Below are 26,290 nucleotides of genomic sequence, written 5' to 3' on the forward strand. Positions count from 1 at the left end.
CAAAAATTGAAAACTGAAAAATGTATCACCTCGCCCCGATCTCCCGGTATGTAATAAAAGTCTCAGTTAATACACTGCATTTTATAACAGTTTCCTCTGGAGAAGAATAATAATCATAAAATTACAGTTATTTCATAATTACCTGAAACTTTTAACAGTTCCATTCGACCCCCGCTTAATACAAACGAAATCGGCGGACAGAAGTTGTTCGTGAAGCAAACAGAAATCGTGTGGCGATGTGCGGTCGCTGGCGGGACGCCGCGAGGCACGTTGCGTATCGTATTATACGCCGTGTGCCCGCGGAGCTGCGAGCGTCGATGGTGGTAGTCGCGGGGCGCGTGGTGGGAGGCCTCAATAAAAGTCAGTGGCAGACTGATTGTAATTCAGAGTGGCGGTAGACACCGGTACCAGTTCCCCGTACGGCCGCGTCCTTTCTCCGCGCCTCTTCTTTCGTTCCTCCGTTCGCAATCCCTTTCGTCCGCGTTCTCGCGCCCTCGTCTTCGTCTAGGGACACAGGAGCCGCCCGTGTCCCCCCCCCGAGACTGAGGAAGGCAGCAGCGTGGTGCGTGGCCACCCTTCGCTTCGTGACTGCCCCCGGAACCCGTGCCAGAGACATCACAGAGAAGTAACCGGTGGCGAGCCAGCACACGGGGGGAAAACACGAAATCGATAGTGTCGTGGCAACGACGTTTTAGACTGACCCTGCCGCCGCTGCCGCGGGTCTAACACCTGGGGGGACGGTCAGTCCTGGATCGTTTTCCCGCGAAGCGATCGACTCGTTCGCTTCTGGCAGAAGCCTGGGAGCGAGGCAGAGGGAAGGTCCTCGAGGAGGGTGCTCCGGTGGTTTCCGAGGGGGAAGACAGTCGAGGAGGAAGGACAGGCACCGCGTGGCTACGTACGATCGAGAGGACACGTGGGATCACCAGCGCGCGTTATCCTGCGATCTAGAGCCAGCTCGGAAGACGCGTGTGCGCGCAAGTGTCGCGGGGTGCAGGAACGTTCGAAACTGGCTTTGTGTCCGCGGTGATAGACTCCCGGTGATCGAACGCTGTCGTTAGGGGCGCTCGGGTGCCGACCGCTTTCAGTTCCGCTTGGAATTATCCGGAGAAGAAGATGGCCAGGTGGAGCAGTCCCTTGGAAAGGTGTACGGGAAGTGTCCTGCTGGCGATACTCTTCGCGGTCTCCTGCGTCAGGGCGGAGGACGAGGCTCCTGTCATATCGCAGACCACGGCGATGGTGAGTGAATAAGTTACGATTTTAATTCAGCGATCGCGTGGCTACTGGAGTATTCGTCGATTTCACTATTAAGATCGGGTCCTCTGTGACGAAGGAGCCTTGGCTAGCAAGGAGAGAGTAGTTGAGAGACTTGAGGGAAGAATAATTGAAAATGGGCGCCGATCGGCGCTGAAAAGATCTAGCTCGCCAGAACGACGGCAATGGGACGACACTGGAATCGCGTGGTTGCGCAATGCGAAGCGTTCCCCGCGCGACGGCACGCGTTTCCACGGCTGTTCCCGGAAAATCGGCTGCCTCCGGACGCAACAAGTCCCTGGCGAGCTGCTCGGCGGCTGCGCAGAGGAAAATACCTGCATAGACCGCCGGCTGATCGAAAGGAAAATTGATTCCCGTGAAATCTATCGTTCCGCGCGGTGTGTCATACGCGAGTGAGTAATGCCCGCGCGGCGCGGTATTAATGGTACGTGGCCTTTTGACAACGCGAATAACATTCCAGAGGAAACGTTTATCTCTGTGACACTGATATACAGATTACGATGGATACCGAGCTATCTCGGGGACCGTTCGCGCGCGCACGTTACGTCGATTTCGTTCGACGAATCAATTGCACGGCGCTGCCTAGCTTCCCGGTATCGTCGAAAACCGGAGGAGGGTCCTCCAGTCTGCGAGTGATGGAACTGTTCATTTGAGTACTCGCAAGGATGGCCACGTGGGCTGCATAAGTTTCTCAAACTTTTCATGATTTTTATCCCATTATTTCTGTTCATTTCATGATCGTGCCTCGGAGCTTATCATTTGTGCGACTATTGTTTAGAGATTTATTTGTTGCCACGGTGTGAAAGGGGAATTTGAGGAATAATTAATTAGACGTTCAATTAAATGCACGTTTGCTCCCTTGTCAGTTTTTTCTTAACAAGGATGGTCTGTCGCCTAGGAACGGTGGTTGGAGTGGTGCGATGTCGTTTAGGACTTCGAATTGAAAATTCTCTGCAGTAATGCCAGGAATGTTGCATAAACAATTATATAGATTCTGTGTGCGGCGTTAGGTATGCGGTGTATAATGCAGAAACACCGGGAGACCGGTTTCCTACGTAATGACATAAGGCTGGACAATGTGACGTCACTTGGCTACCTTCGCTGACAAAGTTCAGCTACGCGACGATGACTCGCTCCTGACCTTCGACTCATTGAAAAGTACCGGTTCGAATGCTCTTGAAAACGTTTCGATGTGAGACTTGAAGCTGTAGCTTCCTAATTTCAGCGAAACATTAAGAGTTTTCGTTACGTGCGATACTTTGAGCAGCAATTAAGCTGTTAACTAAAGAACACGTGATAAGTGGGCTTGTGTTGCACGTGACGAGGTAATTTGTGGTAAAAATTTAATAATTACACTCCTGCAACAGGAGGAAATATAGCATTGGCTTGTACCTAGTGTTTAGTGTGGACAGAATGCGTTGATTTGCATTTAATTATATTTGAATACGTAATGAGCGTTGCTGGTCGAAGAAGAATCTGGTTAACAGGTTGAGAAAGGAAAAACTCGTAGCTTTTTACGAAATGTAGGTACTTGTGTGGAAGATATGAAATTGGGAAGTTGGGAGAGTATTTAGTAAGAAAAATGAGGGATTGGAAATGTAGTACATAGTTTGAAAGATGGTCTGACCATAGACTGCCGTTTCTACTTCAGCTTGGAGCATGCTTCTATGGGAATTACCTTTTTAATGGAAGACTGATTCGCGTTGCTATTAATATTGGGGCGTGAAAAGGTCAATATTGACAGTCGGGTTTTTCAACAATATTTCTTGAGTAGAACTTGAACGCACGGTTCCAAGGCACGAGATAAGATAATTTAGCTCTATGCGAGACTGATTTCACAAAATGCCAAAGAAAACTAACAGAGATACGTAAGACAGTTTGTGAGTTGTTTAAGCTATGACGAGACTTTAGAAATCGCCTTCCGTCTATCCGCAAAATATAGAAAGGATCTAATAAAAACATCCGAAAATCTCTGTAAAATATTAAAGCTCCATATTCAAATTTTCAAACTTAAATCTTGATTACATTCAGATGCGTCCTTTTCAAAAAACCTAAAAATTTCTGAGCACTTAAAATCACCGTGGAAACTCTTCGCGCACAAGAAAAAATAGAAACTAAAAACTAAGCCCACTTTAGAATCACTTATGTCCAAATTTCCATCAATCACCGCGTGGAATAGCGCGAATTGTATTCGCCATCTTTATTACTCTAATTTCAATAAAATACATTCGCGAAGTTTACCTTCAAAATGATGTATGCACGTGTTGCCTTTAACCATTTCAAAGTGCAATGAAATAAGGAAACATCTAAAATTATTTAAAATTGCATTCGCGATAACAAATACGAAAAAAAGCTTAAAGCAAAATCTTAAAATTGCAATTGAGGCGTTGAGAGCAAAAACGAACTAACCCACATTGAACAGAAATTAATATTTCCTATTTTATATGATTAGTACATCCTATTGGAATACATTATTGCTACTAACTGAATTTCGCAAAAATGTGGGTTAGTCCGTTTTTCTCTCAATGCCTGAATTAAGAGGTCTCAGGTTTAAGCCACTAATCCCGTCTTGCCCAAAGCGGAATCGTTGAAAATCGCGCCTCCAAACAACCTATTTCGTGCTCTCGGCTTAAGCAATCTCAGCGCGCGATAACGACATAATTATCTGTCCAGGTAAATAGGAACGCAGGTGCTTTTATCTCCAAGGTTCGCGGTGCGTGAAAAGCCCGAGAAAGAGGCCTCTCGCACCCTTAATTACGCGACGTAGTGCTCCTTTGTTCACGGTTAAATGGAGCTAGTCATGAATCCCAAGAAAGTTTCAGCCACGTGTCTCCAAGCCTGTTTCTCGCCGGGATCAGACACGAGTATCGTTAATTAGTTGATCGTTGACGGTAGAAAAAGCTCGCAATTTTTCCCAGCCACGCGGTACATGACCGTTTTCGCAACGGATGGAAAGCTACGAATATTATTTTGTTGCACGTTTTACGATCTTCTTAAATATTAACGACGCACCGCAAACGTGGTTACGGATCGCTATTCTCTTTGTTCAGGGGGGACATTCTTGCACGCTAAACAGATGTACGGGATATTTGAGCGGCTCTTTGTGCCGGGAGTATGAATAACAAGTTTTTGGACCATGTTAACGCTACCGAGCCGACCGTTTTTTGGGCTGTTTTTTTGTAAATGAGAAAAAGAGAGCTTTAATGGTCGTTTAGAAGGAAAATGTAGAAATCGATTTTAATTGCTGAAATCTTGTTTCGAGATTACCCGTACAATTTTGTTATTTGATTTTTTAGCAGTTGAGTACATCTGGGGCCATAGATTTGCAATACTTGAACAATCTTATGGATGGAAAATGAAGATCGAAGTTAATTTAATTTAATAAACAAGAAAGTTTCGATACGAGGAGTATCCCAAATTTTGTATTGGAATGTAAACGTCGGTTATCAGATTCCACGAAGATTCTGGGAAATTCTGATACGCTGACGATACTCGAATTATCCCGCCGATTGGAAACTAGGCTAAACGCTCGTTGCAAGTAGTAAGAGTCGAGAACGTAGGCAGTAGAATGATACTTACTTCAATCAGACACGTTGCTGCGCGCTCACTGAGAAAGATTAATTACTTCTTAAGCATACAAGTTCTCTTTAATCAATAAAAAATTTTCTTTAGATTAATTTTAAACTAAATTAATCTTATCGAACTTGACATTAATTCCAATAACTTTCAATGCTTTCTGCATACAGTTTTAAATCTGCGTTAACTCTAACATATTTTACAGAAAATTTAACAGCTTTTGTTAGTTTTATGTATATTCTTTGAGATTTTGGATTCATTTGAGAAAGATTGACGACTCTTGCTACTTTTTAGATGTTTTAAATGTTTTCTTTTCTGACGTCGCTGAATTCATTATCCGATTGAATATAAGAAGTGTTTATAGAAATTTTGAGAGTCAAAATACGATTAATAGTTTTCTTGCACCTTGATTCATATTGGATCACGTGAATGGAAAGCGTAATGGATTAAGCAGGAAGAAATATGAACGCGCCGACAGCCAGTAATTTATTCAACAATTATCGCGATCTGGTACCGTGACAATTTGATCACGATACATCGTTCGACACGTAGCGTTACAGTTTGTCCAGATCTTGCCCGTAATTGACACGAATTTATGTCCTGGGCAACGTGCCAAGTCAAACAAAGACCAGCACGAGCATCGTTTCGTCGTCCAAGCGACGTGTTGCGGTAAAATTTTAGAAACGCGACAGGTGTAGCTTTAAACACGTGCCTGGCATTGCACTTACCAATTAATTAAGAAAGAAAAATGAGAAACATTGTCACTAATACTTAAGCACCCTTAAACTTCTTCGTCGCTAAACTGGATATATCAATGAAGTTGTAAAAGAAAATTGATAACTATTAACGCACTAATGTGTTTAAACGTGTTTAAATTCTTCGAAATGAAATAAATTTTGCATGGGTAACATAGTCTTTTGACGAAAGAAAGGAGTATTTAAGTGTCATTCCACTCCTGAGGCCACAAGATTTCAAAGATGGATCACATTTACATTATTCTTGCGAAAACTGTGTCTTTGACATTTAAGACATCTATACTCTGCCATATGAATATATATGGAATACAAATTGCTAGCCACCAAACTGTCTCGTGTGAAAGGGGCCTAAGTCTATCGTAGTCAAGAAAAAAGAGAAGTGTATCCCTGAGATAAGAGGCACCAATGCTCTGCCATCTGAATATGATCTGGATTCCAATTACTAACCACCAAACTGTCTCGTGTGAAAGGGGCCTAAGTCTGTCGTAGTCAAGAAAAAAAGAAGAGAAGTGTATCCCTGAGATCAGAGACACCACTGATCTGCCATGTGAATATATCTGAAATGCGAATTACCAGTTACTAAAATGTTCTGTATAAAAAGGCCTTTATCCTCGCTACAAGTGGCGGAGAGCCTTTGTTTCGGCGATTTTGTCGAGAGGAAGATCGTTAATGGAAAAATTCACGAGGCTCTGCGGCAGGGTGCCAAATCGTTGATTCTCTCTCGCAGCTCTTTCTCTCAGCGCGGGATCATACTAGGAAATGGTAAATAATGTATGTGCCTCAACACGGAAATACACAGAGCGTAAGATCGCGAATGTTGGCCTTCGCTGTGGCCGATCCACAGTCGAAACACGATCTATCCGTCATCAGAATATTAACGATAGGGGGCAATAGATATTCTCATCGTCGCTCGATCCCCCGATCGTTCGCTCCTTTACGTATCCACTGTCTGCTTAGCATTCATCTCCCTCGAGCCATATGGCTCTCGTGGAGGAAGAAAATATTCTCCCCTCGAACGAGATCTAATTGAGCTTTCAATTAGCGACGCCTTTGAAGATACTCTTTAAACGAGTGTCTGCTGGATTTTGGTTAATTATCGATTATCTCTTCGTTGAAATCTTTATTCCTTATGGGAACTTCTTTATACCTTATGGAGCGATAGTTATGAAATATTGAAAGCACAAATGAGGTGTGTGCGATATAGAAATAGGATGTAAAGGCTCTGAAGTGATCGTATTGAATTTTGAAGGTGGATCTATGGTTTCTTTGTTTCAAAGAGCAAATTTGCTGACACGTTACTGTCGATCATCGTGTAGACATAAATGGAGAGTACAGTCGACATACTTGTAGCCGAGATCTAAAGAGTTTGAACCGGTAGTGTTCGATGATTTGAATATAGATTCATGTTTCCTTTGTTGCGAAGAACAAGTGGAAATAGAGAATTTGCTAGAGATTGTATTGTAATTTCTATGTGCTTCGATTACTAATGCAGGTTAATTATTCATAAAGTAGACTTCGATACTGTTGTCTAAAGATGCTTCATCAATATAAACATGAATCACTGCGAACGCCAAGTCAAAATCCTTTAGAAATTATTAATTACTTAAACAGAATCAATGCCTTCTCAACCCACCTAACAAAATTCAGCTTACAATTTTTCAGTTTTCAAAATCGCCCTAAAATCAATCCAACCATCTTCCTCGCACACCACTAAAAATACTGAAACAGTGTCATTAAATTCCCTTAAAAAATATCCTCAAACTATATAATATGCACTTAGGTTCTTTAAACTAGAAAAAAGTACTCGAACATCATCAACAACCACAAGCAAAAACGAGATTAGCCAAGCTTCGAAAAACATAATTATAATTTCAAACCCATCGCGCAATTAGCTGTCGTTTCGTAATAGCTCGCACGATACGAAGATATTATTCAAGAAATATCTAGATAAGGACATTTACCGGCCATTCGAGCAGTGCTACGAATGCACCACGTGTTTGATCCTTGATATTTCGTGTCGCACAGCGTCAGGACAAACAAAACAAGTGGACGGCCCGTAAATCGCACGGTATGAGCGACATTCTGTGCCAGAGATATATCAGAACGCCTCTTCCTTTGTGAACGTCAGTCGCGAGTCTATTTACACAGAAGAGATTCGATTTCAATCGGTGGATCAGTTGAGATACTCATGATGGATGCTCCACCAACAGATCCCGATTAGGTTTGATAAGACATGTCGAAAAGAGGTTGAATGTGGGTCGAAAGCGATTCGGCCGCCGTTGGAATCCACTTGCTGGAGTGTCGAAGCATTGGAAATGTATCAGTTGAGTCACAAAGGCGACTGGTCGCTGGCGAGTGTACCTTCCGCGTCTTATCAAGCTTTACGGAAGGTACTTGTCGATGCAAAGATAGCAGTACACTTGGCGACGGCTTATTACAATTACTAATCGTAGTTGATCATTACTTACGTGCCCTGAACGATCAATCGGACGCAGAAACTGTGACGGTTCCGTTGCGCAAGGTGGAGGAATGACGGTCCTCTAGATGGTTAATTACTTAGGTGACTCAGGACACCCGAATTTGGGGAGATGCATTTATTCTTTCCTTCAAAAGTTCTTTGTTTGACATTCGCCCGTTTCTCGACCCGATTGTGGGCTACTGTTTCCTTATCATGTTAAACTGTAACTGCAAGCAAAAGTGTAGTTATGTACCTACATATTCATGTATTCAGTTCTTCGAAAGAAATTTGAGTATTGGTGACAGTGCAGGTTTAATTTTAATTTCTATGCTGCACGTGCAATGTGTTAAATTTTGAAAAGCGAGCTTTCAAGAGCTTTTAAGTATCTTTAAGCAAGGTTTGTGTTTCAAGCTACAAACGCGGAAACGTGAATTATTGTTAATGCCATTAGCAAGGAAACGTTATTAATCCGAAAAGTCTGATTTTAATTAAACTACGTATAAATTTAGAGCGCATTGAACTATGCAAGCAGCAATTTTTTTCTCTGCGAAAATTTACTCTGAGGTGGTGAATTCAGCCCTTAATGTTATCGCATTTATTCGTTTCTTTAATATAACTTTATTTGCTTTTGGTAGTGTGATAGAGCACAAAAAGTGAAATATTCTTATATTTAAAGTTTTGTTCCATTTTGCACCGTCACACTTAATATATATATAATATAAATAATAAAGTAATATATAGTAATATATATTACTTAATATAAGTTATATTAGTTAATGTATTAAGTAATATATTAAGAAATATATTAAGAAAACGAAAAAACACGATAACTTTAAGGCCTGTTTCACCCCTACCCAATAATTTTCCGCAGAAAGGAAAATTGCTCGTTGCATATTTCAACTCGAATTTTCAGGTGGTGAATAGTTCCTTGTCACACACCATCCAAAATTGAACCCCTGACGAATGATCGATACTGATCGATACCAATTACTTTCGAGAAAAGAACAAGAAAATGAGACTAATTCAGATGCGCTATCTCTTTGCGGACACACTCTCGCCTGACATTACACGCTGTATCTCTAATGATGTCACCTTTAACATTCTCGATAACCCTCATTTGCATCCGCCGAGACTGATGCATAATCGACACGCAGCGTGCCTTATCGGACAGGGAGAGCGAGAAAAATGGTTTGATGCGCGTCTGGATCGCCAGTTCGACCCGATTAGTGCACGCCTTTGTGAAATCGGCGCGTACGTACAAGAATCAACTTCCGGTACCGTTGAATCAGCGTTTCTGCTTTTTGCAAACGCCTCTGACTCACGCCGTTTTATCGACGGGACTCTCTTTTTTTCTCCACCCGCGAGGTCTCTAACAGATTGTGACACACGTTTGTGTCATAGGAGGTCGTGGGTCAGCAACCTCTCGTTTTTAAAGCAACATGGCGGTCGATGAAAGAGTGGTGACTCTTGGACACAGGGTACATTGAAGTTGTAGTAGTCGTGGTAGTGGTGGAGGTTGGGGTTGCTCGAGTTTTTCAGTAATTATCTGATAAACTTTGAGAGCTATGCTGACGAGGCAGTGATTAGCGTGTTGCGAAAAAATTTGTGTGGGAGTAGCTTTACTTTCTTATCAGTGTGATGCATCAAGTGTTCCTAGCACCCTTTCTGTGAAAAAATCTGCTCTATATTTATTCGGACATTAGTAAAAATCGATAATTATTTTTACACAGTTTTGTAGGGATAAGAAAAAGATGCAACTTTTGATTAAACTTCTTTCCGATATCTCTCACCGTTCTTGGGTTATTCCACAGAAAAGAGAATTGTGCCATTTTTCCAAGGGGTGATTTCACGCTGCATAATTTTCTGACTCTTCGTTGCCTAACTTCCCTTGTCAGTTACAAGGGAAATATGACAAAACCATATGCGAACATTATTTGGATATGAAGCAAGAAATTAAAAGAAGTCTCTAATTAATCAGTTGCTTATTTTAATAACTAATTTTACTCGTTTAAATAAAAAATGGTCATTCAATGGCACGTGTTAATTTATACTGGTACATCCACCCTGCTGACATTAGATTTCTCCAGAAACACTTGATCTTGAAACTTGATCTTATTCTCTCAGAAAGTCAATGTTCCCAATTGCTCCATTACATCCATCGTGCAGAAATTGACAACGATTGGAATGATTCCAGCCCGCAATGAGAGGAGAAGATACGTTTATAGCGCCTTGAGTATTTTCGGGAGGGTACGCGACTTTTATTGCAACCTCGGCGCGGAATCCCAATAAAAGTCGACCTCGTGAGAAGTCACGATGGCTGATCTTGGACTCCTAACGACCACCGCGCGATACATTTTAATTGCCCGCGGAAACGGCCGCCGCGTTGCCTTCGCGGGGTTATTCGGGAATCTGCTATCTCGGAAGCTATTCCGCGAACAGATGCACGCAAGATTCTAAATTGGCCCCTTACCCAACCCAGCTGCTGGGTCGGGTAAGGTCAGTTAGGGTCAAACACCTGTGCATGTTCGGTGGTCTTGGACGAGCAAAATTCAGCTGCAAAAATTATATGTTTCGGATCATAATTGTGACGAATTGCTCCGTTGGCGATAGGATCGCATATAATTAACTAAGTGGTTTTATTTTTTGGTGGAAATGGCGAAGAAGGGATTGCGTTGAAGAAAATAGTTAAAAATTTAAATTAGGGGTGTTTCACGTGTGGCAAATTCATATGCTTGAGCTCATAATTAATTGAGATAAATATCTCCATTGGAGACGGGATCATATAATTTTATAACTAATTGTAAGTGCTTACATTCTTCTGGCACATGTGACAAAGAATGGACTGTGTTGATGGAAATAGTTAGAAATTGAAATTAGAGGTAATATTTTATTTTTAATTCTATGGGTTAGTAGTCTTGATGAGTATTTGATTATTAGGGTCTTTATTGTCAGAAGTTTCTTAGTAAACTGCTCACTATGCTCACCTTCCAACTAGTGGAACAAGATTGTTTTAGTCAGCCAACTTGTGTACAGTACAAAACCTGTGAATTCTATGATGTAGATCAGTCACTCGTTATTAAATATACTTTAATAAATTTTATGGACTTCCTGTCTGGTGTGATTAACTACCTTGTACATGGTAAAACAATCGTTACATAATTAGTACTAAAAATTTGATCTTCTAACTGCAGTAAAAAATTCTTGAATTTAAGATTGTCTTTTCAGACCACAGAGCATAGAACATTTAAAAGAAAATGAAGTTCGTTTTGAAACACGTAGATTCGACTTTCCAACAAAAATAATGCATATACTTCTATAAATATCAGATTATCGATCTTTTCGATGCCTCTTTGTTGCTGTACTTACCTCACTGCGCGATGCAATCGATCAAATAAGCATTTTCCTGTGACGACACGTGACAATATTTGCAATAACGATTGATACGATCTCCCGATGGCACGTCACGGTTTGATACAGGAATTCTTTCAAAATTTCCGACAAGAACGCTCTATAGAGTCAACTCTTCAGAAATTTGCGAAATCACTGCAGCATTTCGATTTAATTATTCAGAAACTTTCATGAACACATAAAAAATTAGCATTTCAACAGTTTCAACAAAGATACTTCTGCAGTCTATAGAAATCCCCAACCAGGGAAAAATATCTTAAAAAATAAAATTGAAAGCAAAACCTATCGACGGTTCGAGTATTATACCATGCAAATACACAGTATCCAACTTCAAATCCACAAGTGCTGTATAAAACAATATTCTTATCAATACAAGCCACCAGTTCTCTGTCTTTCATTACAATCCTGCCCTAATTTAATCATATTCCTACACACCTCACCAAATCACAGCACTAATGTCCAAAATAACTCTTATTTACAAGACACTTAAGGGTTCCACCAACCCCCTCATTACTTCAGCACCATTTCCATACCTCCTCAAGGCACAGCGCGCCGAGCATCGCCTCAAGAATCCCAACGCGTGCCATCGGTGCATCCCCCACATTTAATACCACGTATACTCTTCGTCCGATACATAGAGCATGTGCGGAAAACGCCCAAATGCGTTCGGCGACTATGCTTAAGAAACGGGACTAGTAGAGCCCCGCACGCCGTGTGAGTCGAGCGTTGAAATTGTCAGCGCCAAAAGGGTTAACGGTGCAGGAAGAATGCAAGCAAGAATCTGTCAGCCGAGACGCGGCAAGGAACGGGCAAGTGTCGAGTGGCGACCCCGGCCTTGAAGAGGTCTTTGTCGACGCGAACGACATCAGTATTCAACGCCTCCGCATCTTCTTCCAGCCGTTTCTTGAATACAAAAGCTATCTCCCATCGTCCACCGTAGCTTTGTGCGACCGCACAATATATTTCCACGTTAATGGTCCCGGGCTCGCCTTTGTACTAATGCCTTTCCTCCCCCACGCGCCAGCGCGACCCCCTTCGTTCCGAGTAAAATGTTATTCCCGACACGACCTTGCCTGCGTCTCGTCAGGCTGACCGATCCGTTACTCAGCCTCCACTCGCTGGAAGCACCTCCGCGGGTGAAACGATAAGCTGGACGCGAACTGCGGAGTGTTAACGCCGGTGGAGTTGATCATCGAGCAATCAGAGTTTCAACAGCGCGCTACTTTTAGCCAGCTAGTGATCGATAACGCAGCGACACGGCCCTGTAAACGGGCCACGCCGCGAGGATAGTTCGATTCTCAAGGTATCGATTGTGGGCTGGCGGGAAACTGTGCTCTAGTCTTTGTCGTGCACGGCCAGCAGGAGTAATGCCGTTGACCTAGTAGTTATTGGGCAGGGAGTCAAGAACCTAATTGGCAGCTGGGTTCCTCAGGAATGAATATATGTACAGTAGCGTTCATAAGTAGTGGGGCACCTGCTGTGTTTGCTGAAAATGTGATGTTTGGTGCAGATTGAATACTTCTCTGCTTTTAATTTGAATATCACATATAGTCAAATTTGTTAGAGGTTTTCAATAAGTGGAGATATTTCTAAGCAAATTCGTGTATTGAGTGTGATCGATACGTAATGCACTTACAAGGAGAGTCTCCCAGGTGCCCGCCTCCGATTGCTTGGAATTTTGGATATTTTTTAGGGGGCCGAAACATAAGATATGCTTGCTTCTTTTATAGCGGCCTGTTTTCATATTTAGGGGGTGAAACCACCCTTCAAAGTTATAAGATTTTCAGGTGTTCGTCTCCGATTGCTTTGGTTTTTGGATAATTATGATGCAAATGAAATTTATATGAAGTTTTACTCAACACAATTTTGTAACCCTTATGAACTTTGAGGGGTTTCGCCCCCTAAATATGAAAACAGGTCGCTATAAAAAAAACACGTATTTCTTATTTTTCGGTCCTCTGAAACATATCGAAAATTCAAAGCAATCGGAGGCGGACATGTTGGAGACTCTCCTTGTTAGTAACGAGAATTTTGTACTTTTTTATAATCGAATGAGGAAATAGCAAATTCATCTTCCCAGATAGTCGAAGGAACAAAGAATAAATTCATCACTCAGGAAGATTGAATCATGATGTTGCAGTATGTAACACTACCCTTACTAATTCTATGCTAAAAGGGAACTGTAAGAAACCCTTCACTACTAGTGTCATAGAACGATTAACTTCCACTGAAATTCCATTAAATTGTACAATCTAGATCTGAACATGGTGAGTAGGGATAATGTCATCGACCTAGTAGTTATTAGGACAAGAACCTAATTGGCAGCTCTGTAATGAATATAGATATTTCCAAGAAGATTCATATATGTACTGGGTGCGATTAATACGCAGTGCACATAGTATTCTGCATACAAAGTATGAAGTAACAGGAATTTGATACCTCTCACAATCAAATGAGGAAATACAAATTTATTCTTCTTCTCCATATACTCGAAAGAAAAATATAAAAATTAATCATTCAGGAAGCTTTAATCACAAATCTTGCAGTATATACTGGAGTTGTAAATATTCGAATAATTTCGAATACAGATAATATATTCGAATAATTTCGAGTATTCGAATAGTACGGAGTATTCGAATACCAGTGGAACTCGAAGTTAAGTTTTGAATAATTCTAATATCAGTGGAATTCGAATATTCGTAACAGCCCAACAGGTATATGTATACTTCTACCGTTATTAACCCTATCCCAAAAAGAAGCTTTTAAGCAACCCTTTACTACTATCATCCCAGTACAAATAAAAAAATACACCCTTCATGATCTAACACGACCAAACTTCTAATAACTAATAATAATAAATCCCTCTCCGAGTACAACAATTTACCTCCACTGAAATTCTATGAAATTCTAGGAGAACCTAGATCTGAAGCTGACCGACTAAACGTGTCGAGATTTCAGAAAATCGTGCATCATGCCTTATGCATCCGGCTGGCCCTTTAGAGCCGTGAGTCACGCTCTAGGCTCGCACGAAACGCGACACACGTAGCCATCTTGGCAACAATAGCGCCTTCAGAGCTCGCAAGAGTTGCTGCTTCGTTTCCAGTGGCTCTTTTCGCTCTTTTTCACGCTATAGCTCGCCGCGCTGTGCTTCAGTGGAAAGACACGCTTTTCTAAGGGCCTTATCAGTGATAACGCGGCCAGATAAGGCTCCGCGGGTAGACAAACCTCTCTCACTATCAACAGACATTTCACGCGCGATCCTCGATGTTCTCGATTACAGAAATGGGACTCTAGCGATCAGCAATGCAACTTGGACGTATCGTGGGTTAGGTAATTAATAATAAAGAGTTTGTTTCCTTGTTTGGCGAGGAATCCTACTGATTTGGGAACTTCGTATATTTACGAAGTTAGGTAGATTTGCTACCGCGTTTCGTAGATCATAATTAAGAGATATGGGATAACGGCGCTAAAGGGTTGACAATTTACTTCCTCCACTTTCCACCTGAAGGAATTCTTTCGTAACTGCTAAAAGCCACTAAAACTATTCCTCAACCTATGAAAACACTAAAAACAATCCACTACTGACAATGCACAGCGAAAGTTCGCGAAATACCTGCAAAGTTCAGGAACTTCGCCCAACAGAGGAGCACCAAAGTACGACGTGCCACGACATGCAAAAGTCACGTTTTTTCGCTCGGATTCGTTCAGAAGCGCGAATTTCCATTAGACGACGGACGTTTGGCCTTTGAGGCCTCTCGCTATCTCCTAATCTGAAAGGTCACTGGTTGATGCATCGGCTGACCCAGTTACCTGGTTGCTCCACCAGTGAATTCGAGGCTTCCCTACGCAGGAAGTTCCCCTAAAAATCGATCGGATGCTCCTCGAGGAATCTTTGTATCGCCAGTTTCTGGTCAGAAACCAGCAAAAGACATGTACGCGTGCAGCGTTGCACGTTCGACGTTGTTCGTCGTTCGTTCTCTATATCGTTATTAAACGTGGACACGTGCATAACAATGCTTTCAGAGGCAGATAGGCATGGCCGATAAGGGGCCATTACGAAACAGAAAACAGCGTGATTATGACGATGTGTGTGTGTGGACGGGGGAGGCACGAAACCGTGCAAGCTTAAAATCGGGTCATGGAAACGGGCCATACGTCGGTTCCCGATAACTCATCCAATCGAAATGTCAACTTTTCGACAGGTGGACGAGATACGACGATGCAGCCGAATTTGTGCGACGAAAACCCCTTTGGAAACTGGATTACAATATACTATTCGTTATATTAAAGACAAAATATAAAAGAGGTGGTGGATTGTTTCTGGTGAAGACAGTGGTAGTGAACAAGAAGGTAATAGTGTGTGGGAGATAGCAAATAAGGTTGGATTAAAAGTAGGTACCTATAGAATAATAAGTATAGCATAGAGTTGAAGGATAGGAATAAGAAATGCATTGTACACATGGCAAAGAGAGAGAGAGAGAGAAGATTGTTATTCGTAAGGAACAATAAAAATGTTTATATACAGAGTGTTCATAAAAATGTGGGCCAGCTTTAGTACTCTGCTTCGCCCGAAATTTAGATTCTGATTTTACAAAGCAAAAAAAATTTTTAATTTATTTATTTTTTTGTTGTGAAAGTAGTCACATCCATCTGGATTAGCTATGCGTAATGAGCTGGGATACATTTCGTGACCCCAGAGTTTGCCGTTCGAATGTTTTTAGGCGACAGACAAGCACACAAACACTTTCTGCTTTATATATTAAGATTATAGTTTTGCAGTTATAAGCATTTTTATATTCCGTAAAACAGCGGCACGAAATGTCTATTAAAGGGCAACCGGCAGACTAGAGCGTTTGTCAGTTGGTTTAATATAAGGTAAAGGACCCAATTACTGTCACCTTAAGCTATTTTACTTAAAATAACGAATAAATAAACTATAGTATATATTCTATAGTATAGATTATAGGTTGAATTACATAATTCTTTTTTTGTATGACTTTACAACGTTTATTTATTCGTTATTTTAAGTAAAATAGCTTAAGGTGACAGTAATTGGTTAGGTGTTAGTAATTGGGTCCTTTACCCTACTATATTTGCATTAATATCCTTTCCTTCTCGAAGCGTGTAAAACGCCCGTGTAGTCAGCTGTCAGTGGCATTAAAACAGTGCGACACGCGGCGTTTAAAACGCCTGGTGTTTCTGAGACCTCGCAGGAGTTCCGGGCCGGTTTTTAACGAAATATAAAAATCCATATAACTGCAAAACTAACCATTATTCGACGTACACGTATACCAACTTTTTTTTATTGTTTTAGTGAGTTGAACCGATCCGGAAAAATAGCCCACATTTTTATAAATACCCTTATATAGTTGAGGTAGCAAGATGAGAATAAGCAAGCATTTGCAACTGAGCTTTTGAAAAATCATCGGATAGAGAACATAGAAAGTGTTATTACAAATTCACACCATGCTTGCTTTTTGATGATATCATGCCGTGCTGTATTATCGCAACAACTTACTCCCCTACATTTTCCCTTATCTTCGACCAAAGTAGAGCCATTACTTGTTCAAATTGCATGAATCATCATGTATATTCAAACAATAGTGCTCGATATTTGCTATCTTTTACTCGAATCCTTTGTACACTTAAAAAATTGCATAACGACTACAAAAATTGAGTAAATTTTTCTTTTCTTTTCTCCCGTTTTCTTTCTTAAGAAAAGGAATGTAATTTCGTGCAAATTTGTTCACCTTTACTTTCAAGAAAGTTCGCGATAAGAATTGCCTCGTTATCTCTTCCATCTAAACTGTCGAGTAACTGTTAGTAGGTTAGTTCAACTTGAATTCATTAATTTCGTCCTGGTACATCATTAATTATTTTTTCTACGTTGTGTCCCAATGCAACTGTTCCATGATTGCCCCGCAGAAGTTATTAAAATCCTTTCCCACAAGGCTACGATATTTAGCTACTCGACATCCCACCCCACGACTTTAAATCGTATTATCGTGTGCTCTGCACGTTCGAAGGCGGATCTCAAGGTAACACGAGCATAAAACATAATATCGTGCCTCGCCTTAGCGGCCAGCCACAGTAATTACGTCAATGATTATCAATTTGCAAATTTGCAACACTGCGCGGGTCGAAGAAGGAATTTTTCGACCGTGCTGTTTCGTGCCGTAATCGTCGTCCATTTTCCTCGCAAAATGCTCACCTGTGAACTACATTTTCACTTGTTTCACTTCTGCGGTTCACTATTCATATTTTAGATAGGTAGGTACTTCTTGCAGAAACGAAACTGGTTAGGAAACACAGAAAAAGGTAGAACATATAATTGAACAGAAAGGAGAAAATCTCAATGAAAACATGTGAAAAAGGGGAAGATTTTAAGAAAGACAGAAATAGTGGTGTAAATGTTAGATTCAAGGGAGTAAATTAAATCACAAAAGTGTCTCTTGTGAACAGGGCTTGATCTGTTAAATTTCACATTTTTCAAGCAGCAATCTGTGGATCAAAAAATGTGTAGATATTTGAAAACCACCGAAGGCAAGTTATCTGTTTTTCTACGAGTATGATGATTGAACATTCACAAAGGTAGTTCCAAATGACGTGTTAACTCGTCTTCCCCAGTTAACAGGTGATTTTGCAGATAGCTGTGTCGAGCAGAATGACGACGATTTGCAAAGAAAAGCAAATAATGTACTAGCAGAAACGAAAGAGTTCCTGGAAGCTATTGCGATACAGAAAAATGACTCCCAGACGACGTTGAATTTTCCTTCTCTCGTTTTTTCGAACGTGCTAGCAATTTCGGCCCTGAAAACGTGCATTTTTTTATTTCGTTCCTTTTTGCCTGTCACGTGAGCGCGCTTGCACGTGCTGTGTAATTGCAATGCGACCATCGTGATCCACGATCTACGTGGCGACTTCTGCTCTTAATCTTCAATCTTTTTAAAGACTAATCTATGACTCAGTGATTTAAATATCGATCCGTTGGAATACACTGCTGCGGTACGTTAAATAATAATAATAACAATAGTTTTTAAACCACGCGGTCTTCATATATTCATAATTACAATTCAGGCATCAAATTAGTTATTCATAACTGTTGGATAGATATTGTTCATGGAACAACCAATTTAATAGGGCATTCCCTTATCTACTTACAGAGGAACGAGATCTCTTGCGTCAGTTTATTAGTTTGCTTACGAATTAAAACATAAATTCATACGTAAGAGATACCAAGGCATAATTACACAATAGAGTAATTGTGTGGACGATGAAACACACCCGCGATACGTCACGTTGGTAAAGAATTCGCGATTCGTCATGAAACGGAGATGAACCGATCATCGTCCATCTTCCGACACGTTATTTAAAACGTTGAGACGCTTTGGTAATCGAGCTGCACGGAAAAAGTTGCAAGTTCCAAGTAGACATCTTGGGCACTAAATATTCAGGAGCTTAAATCGATAGTAATTAATTGAAAGAATAATACGCTGCTAGATTAATAATACCTGAAGTCGAATTTCCTGAAGTTTGAACTGCAAAAGCTATGTTTTGCAGCAATACTGAATACTACATAGTATATTAATCTACCAATTAAACATTCTATTTTTTCATTCAATTTTCATTCATTTCTTAACCAAATTACTGTGGGATCACGAACCCCCATAAGAGGGAGCCCGAAATAAGAGACTTCGGAATAAGAGACCTCGGAGAGTCGGCTTCGGTGGAGTTGGTTAAGCGGCTGGCCAATACGCAGAGGATCCAAAGATCGTGGGTTGGTCCTCTTTTTCCACGGGACCTAACATATAGGAATTACAAAACCTATTTCTATATTACATTACTTCAAGCTTTCCCCACTAATCAAAAGTCTTCGAAACACGATTACAAATTACACTCGCCTGCGCAATCCAATCCAGCTCTCCAGCCAGTTCTCTCTACCATCCACTACATTATCTACTTCCAAACCCAGAGCCACCCACCAACAAGTCTCAAAACAAAATCAAATATTCCACCCACCACAGAAAATCGTTAAAAATCGTAATCAGTATGAAATTACACGCATTCAAGCCTCAAGATTAAGTGGATTCATCGCAATCGCGATGCACAGTAGTGTCTTCCCCACATCGCTTCATCAGCTAGATCCTCTTACCTCCACCCACGCAACTCCATATTTCTCCACCTAGTCAACGAGACCCTGGGATCCTTGGATCCCGATTTCACGATCGCGAGGATTTCTCCCCGGCCAGCCGTCGAGTCACGATCGAAATTCCAAGAGGAAGAAAAAACGACTCGGATGATTCAGAGTCGTAGTTGCTTCGCGCGAGCGCACAGTAGCGACGACAGTAATTCGCGCTGCTAGAACACAGACGCACACGCGGTCCTGTTACACGAGGGCGTCACAAGGAGCGTCCATTCACGCGTGACACACGTGCACGCGCAGCCACGAGCTACTACTCCACTTACGTTCATTCATAAAAATCACGGCGTTCCTGGAAGCCGCCGCTGCTCGTCGTGCTTACGAGATTCGTCAGAAGCGTTTCGCGGACTGAATCATCGACACTGAGAGGGGAATACCAGGGCCACCTAGTCGGCGAGGGTGCACGGGATCCTATGGAATTCACTGTGGCAAAATGACCGAGCACTGTGTGGAGTGTTGCTGCTATATAGAAAACACTCGTGCTTTAACTGACACGGAAACCTTTCCAACACAGAAATTCTGATTTCAACGAAACCTCGCGCGGATGTTGAGGATATTGGAGTATGCTGGGTGCAACTTTCTTCTTCTGCGGAAATTCTTATTTCAAAATTATGTTCTATTTCCTCATGGACTATCGAATCGTAACATAAATTTTAAAATTTTGAAAAATACCACGTTCCAATCACTAACTTCTCCACACCAGACGAACATGACCTACACTATCACTTCTATATTGTGTCTCATACCCCTTACAAGGATCACATTTATCTCTGTCTATTCACAGTACAGTACACACATCCACACTGAAACTCGTTTCATCCATAAAAGTGGACCGAATCAATTTGCATAGCGTTACTTGAAGCTTGTAGCGTATACTTGGAACGCGATTTCGAAACAAAAATAAGAATAATCTGTCCTTTACCATCGCGAGCAGCTTTTGAAAACCGACATAAACCTGCTCGTCACGTATCTATTCCAAATTCAGTACTCGGAGCTAATTACGACCAGGAAATGAAACCTAGCGAGGGGCTTATTTCGTTGGTTGCAACTGTGAATCATCGTCATTCAAGGCTTTAGTCCCCATGGATTTAAGAGTTAACGTATGTACCTTCGAGTGCAGCAACGATTGCACTGGATTACTCTATGTGCACGTATCGAATATTCGAATGAATGTCCTCATTATTTGCTCTCTTCCACCGTTGGAACGTGACTCATGTGGCATAACTTTGCACTTACGACGCGTGGTTGGAGCTTGGGATCAGTTTTTTTTCCGAAGTACAGTATAACTTTGATCTGTAAATGAATTTACTATTTCCCGAACGTGTAATAGAGTGTGTTACTGTTAATTGGTACTACGTTACGGTAGTGCAGGTGGAGTGGGTAGAAGTATCTTTGAGACAATCTTGGGAAATATTATTATAGGTAATAGCATTTTTGTTAAGTTCTGATGATTTGTTCATAGAAGAGTGTTAATTATAGTATTTTTTAGTATCTTTAGGCACATAGTATTACGTAATATAAAAGGAAAGAACATTCTGCTTGTATTAACTTTGCTATATTTTCCTTCCTTGCACTTTGTATGCAATTTTCTCTCCGTTAATAAGAAATTTAACAAAATTTTATTATGAAGTCAAATTCTAGGCCCTCTATTTTCCCACTCTATTTGTCTATAAATTTTGTAGGTTTACCGTAAGAAAGGTATGGCTACTTAAAGCAACAGATACTGCATATTTTACACACCACGGTGATGAAAAAACAATTCCCGCAATTCCCCAGCGAACGAGAGGACAAGGAAAACGGAAGCACGTACGCCGCGGCGCGTTTTATTCGCCAGAATATTAATTGCCTTTACCCGACTCGGTTAAATAACAGTATCATACCGCGACGCAGTCATCGCCCAGGTCAATCCCCTCTGTCATCGGCATCTGTCCCATTCGTAGTTCACGGACGTGCGAGGTCTAGCGGTTTTTGACAGTCAAGCGGAAAAGTTTTAAGTACAAGGGTGAATTGGAGGCGAGATCGATGTCACTTCGACGCGAATCTGTTGTCATCGAGACATCGCGATGGTGGAGGGAAGTGTGATAGAGAAAATGGAACGGCATCAGTCTAATATAAGAGATGAGTCAGTTTTAAAAAGACAATCTGTACATTGGACGTAATGTCCTGTGAATTAAAGGCAATGACGGTGCTTATTGCACTTGTTCTCTGGAATGAAGATGGGCAAGATGTTTCCTGGATCTCTAGGACAGTGGATTCTAAGGGGAATCTAAGATTCTAAGTAGTATAGGCAAACGATTTCCGTGGCGAGCCCTTCAGACGAGAAAGGAAACTTTAGTGACCCGAAAATTGAAAGTTTCTTGTTATATGGTGTTATGTTTATACTGTAAACTTTGGGTTTTTAGCAGATCACTATATTTGCCATGAAAAATAGTCCACACGGAATTATAATTCACTATTCTTGAGACATTTTTATTATCTCTTGTTTATTTAATTCTGATTTGTTTAGCTCGTAGACTCGCAGTGGTAACAAATATTTTCATAGTGATTTGGTCAGAATGAAGTTTTTAAAATCCATGTTTTTCAATTTTAAATTCAAACGTGTCGATAGTTACTATTCTTTAGCGAGGAATAATAGTTTCATAGATCTTAATCTACTGTAATGAATAATTCATAACTGTAAATTATTTTCTCGTTGCAGAACTACCTCTCTCAATTCGGCTACTTGCAGCCCATAAATCCAACAAGTGGTGGGATCATATCCCAGGATACACTGTCGAAAGCAGTCGCCGAGTTCCAAGCTTTCGCTGGACTGAACATAACGGGTAAGAGAAGGCAATCTCACTACAAGTTACCATAGTTCATAAATGAAAAAAAAAACAATATCAACTGTCCTTTACATTCCAATAATTTATAATGTAAAAGCAATGGAATCTCTACGTCATCTTATCGAAAGAAGAAAATACAAAGTTCCTCCTCCAACTAAACTTACACACAAGAAAGCTCGATGAACGAATTGATCAAATCAAAAACCCACAATAATACTAAAAACTTCAATTATCTTGTGTTTAGCAGGCTTCCTTCGAACTTGATTATTAGACCGTTTCTGGAGTAATTAAGATTTAAGTCCTTCGCGAGTTAAGCGACGAAAATAAGTGGCGGAAGCGAGGAACACGTATGACTCCGTCTTCGTTATCAATTAAATTTTATTCGCGTCCTTGGGACCGCCGTGTATTATATTTAGCCGTAATTGAGTTTAATAGTTGTCGTGGGTGCGCGTTCGTGAATCATGCCCCCCCCCCCCTGGTGGATGCATTCATTCAGCGTTTCTTGTGACTCATCCAAAACTCGTGGACAACATCGAATTCGCTAGATCGGTGTAATCAGATAGCTGCGCGTTGTATCGGCACGCATCATGCGTGGTATCAGAGTCCGATTCCAAAAGTCCGTTTCCTATACGTCAAAGGACGCGCACGTCATACCTGTTCGTGTGAACAATTATTATTCCACCGCGAGCTGAATAGTGAAAAAAAAATCCTGATTACGGTTGTAGTATGTCTGGGTGGAGTGGTAGAATTCGAGCTTCATTTGTGGCCTTGGAAAGATGGCAAATGGTTTTTATTTGGTGGGAATTTTTGGTAATTGATAGAAGAGGAGGTTGAAAGTGGTAAGCAATGTCTGCAAGCTAAGTAGTCAAAATTTGGTAAGGATAGGGAAACATCAAGTGATCGAGAACAGAAGGTGAGATTTAGATATGGAGGAGTGGAAATTTGGAAACGTGATCTAGGAATCGAAATGGCCAAACTTGAGAGCAAAATCTAGGACTCGAAATGGCCAAAAGTTGAAAGCAAGATCTAGACTTGAAAATGGTCAAACTCGAGGGCAATTTTTAAAACTCAAATAGCGCCCGATCCACGCCACCAAATAATCAAAATGTTCACATATAATACGATCAACGAAGGCCCCATTACTAGAGAAGCATCAAAACGTTACAGAGGACTTCTGTGTATCCGCTCGTATCATCTGGAACCCGCCTGCTGGTTGCTCCGTACTAGCAGGAAAACATACACTTGCACCTCCCAGAGATACTTGTCCGACCGGCTCCGAATAAAGAGCGCATTTTTAAATATTCTAGACCTTGAAGAGGCGGACGCCGCTTTAACCGTGCCAGCTCGGAGACGCCGCGCGATTTCGTGCTTCGGTCAACAGAAATCAATGGCAGGGAAAAAACAGCGGTCTGGAAAATCGACGAGCGAATGTCAAATAACGTCTGAGAGCTGCGCTGAATTGCGCTTGTCCGCCGAGAATTGTTTAGCGACGAGCAGGCTATTAAACAAACGTTCCTGGCCAGCCACTACCCAAGGCTCGAACCTTGACGCGAACGCGCGTCGTTGACTGTGGCAAATAAAGAGCGGCAGGACCGAACAAAGAAACAAATTGTTATTGTTTCCGGCGGGATTTATGACCGACCTGCTCGCGAAACGAGGAAACGATAGCAATGGCGCTGATAAAACGCTATCAGTGGGGACAAACCAGTTATGGTTATTGATGGCCGAGCAAGATATGGTTAATTTTGTAATGGTCGATTCGAAGAAGGCGGGTGTTAATTGGGAAATGGACGTGGCTCGCGGAGTGTTGGCTGATTTGATGTTTTGCTCGGTTCTTTTTAGTGATGTCGGTGAATGGCTGTGGGTTGGAATTTAAAGGGCTAATAATGCGTGATATATAAATGATGTTACAGAAATGTACGTAATAGATACGCGTTTAATTCGAGTTTGTAAATACATTTTATTCAGAGTTGCAAAAGTCGTTAAGTGTGACGTTAAATAAAGATTTTCCTACAATAATAAATTTGAGGTTTTGGCGATCAGATCTGTGTGTTTCTAATTTATGAATTTATGGAATTGTGATTTTTCTGGGCTCTGTATTACGTTTGTTATTTAAAAGCGTGGTTGTAGAAATTGAAACGACAGGGATTATTATACAGTATGTACCTACGGTTTGTTTGTACAGATGTTATTATTTTTCTAACTATTGAAAAAGCGAAAAAAAATTCATAAAAACTGCCCATTTTTCATGCACTTCCGAGCGAATACCCTCTTAACAGAGTCATTCTAGTTTCTGTTACAAAATGAAATCTCGAACTAAGTATTTCACGCAATCCGTGTGACAAAAACGCCGAATTCATCAATCGCTACGAAATCGAGGCAAGGCGTTACTTGCTTCACAGAGAAAGGATTGAACTTCTATCACCAATATCGTTGCTTCACCTCTGCTCGATAAACAATATCTTACCAATTAATTCGAGACATAGAAAAACAGGAATTCCCAATTCGAAAACAGGGAACAAACATTAACATTATAATATCAAACGACTGAATCTAACTTTTCAAAATTCAAATAAACTCATCCTACGTAAGTCATCTGAATTTCGAAGAGAATTTTCCAAAACTAACCGTCCCTTCTACCGTCAAATTGCGAAGCAAGCAAAAACGGCGCGCGCATTGCCGCAACGGCCGCGAAACGCTTTCGACTCGCGAGCATCCGCAGAATCGGAAGTGGCGATTCGATGGTCACGAATAAAATCCGAAGGTGAACGGAAGAATTATCTAACTACAAAATTGTACACCGCTGGCGGTATTATTCAAGATGAAACGCGTTTATTGACAGTACCTAATCTTCTGCCACGTGCTCCGCGCATCCTGTACTTCCTGTTTCCTAGAATCGCTGCTTTGTATTGTATTGCTTCCAGTGAATCGCCGAGGCTCGGATAAAGAAACATCCAGCTGCGGGTAATATTTTGTAAGAACGAACGAAGCTATTCCTAAATTGCGAGAGAATCGAGGGAAATCGACTCGTAACGTTGCCAGCTTTTTGTAAGGGAAAGAAAGCCTGCTTCCATTGGTACTGTCGAAGGTGTTGCAAAGGAAAGAGTTTCGTTCTGTTCACGTAACAGGGATGTGCAATGAAAATTTTATACGAAATCCACTGGTGTCCGACCCTTTAATTTATCTTAAAGATTCTAATTTTAAAAATTGCTATGTTAGATTATTATTAGATTTATTTTTACACTACTTCCATATTATTACTGGAAACTTAATTATTGATGAATTTGTTTCTGCCAGCACAAAGCTCGTTCAAAGTTGTTTACTCAAAATTATAGAACACAACTTATAAATGATATTAGAATAATTTTTTTTAGTTTTCAATGATTAAAAATAAAAATTTGATTATTCAAGTTGATTGTAGAAATGCCTTTATGCACTTGCAAACCTGAAAGAAACCAATGCCTGGTGCATCGAGTGCACTAGTTCGGATCGCAGGATTCCCAGATATCGATCCCTCGACCGTTCTGCACGCTCCGGTCTCTATTCGCGATCTTCCGTGCAATGTATACACGTGCATGTTCCCTTGTATCGCGGTGCATATGCATCGATGCAACGCGTATATGCATAATATGCAGAGCACGCGAAAACGTTAAGCTACTCGCACACTCGCGGGAATCCAGGACGGAAAGCGAACCTCCCCGACCGAAACTCAAGCAGATCGAGCGCGGTGGCGTGTGACGAAACTGTGTCGAGCCCCAATTGCACCCATCGATATGATAAACCCTTTTCTTCCACT

General features: G+C 41.2%; 1 protein-coding gene across 4 annotated transcripts in view; it reads left to right on the plus strand.

Moving 5' to 3' along the window:
* The first annotated feature begins 362 nt into the window (after nucleotides 1-362).
* The window catches only part of LOC143377562 (matrix metalloproteinase-14-like), a 42,943-nt gene continuing 17,015 nt past the window's right edge, over nucleotides 363-26,290 (plus strand). For 3 of the 4 annotated variants that reach the window (XM_076828980.1, XM_076828977.1, XM_076828981.1), the window contains exons 1-2: nucleotides 363-1,236; nucleotides 22,368-22,491. In XM_076828980.1, coding sequence (XP_076685095.1) covers nucleotides 1,114-1,236; nucleotides 22,368-22,491 — 247 coding nt within the window. In that variant the 5' untranslated portion in view covers nucleotides 363-1,113. The remainder of the gene's footprint in view (nucleotides 1,237-22,367; nucleotides 22,492-26,290) is intronic. The other variant, XM_076828976.1, reaches the window with a different exon arrangement.

The sequence above is a fragment of the Andrena cerasifolii genome, chromosome 16 (assembly GCF_050908995.1).
Source record: "Andrena cerasifolii isolate SP2316 chromosome 16, iyAndCera1_principal, whole genome shotgun sequence".
Taxonomy (NCBI): Eukaryota; Metazoa; Arthropoda; class Insecta; order Hymenoptera; family Andrenidae; genus Andrena; species Andrena cerasifolii.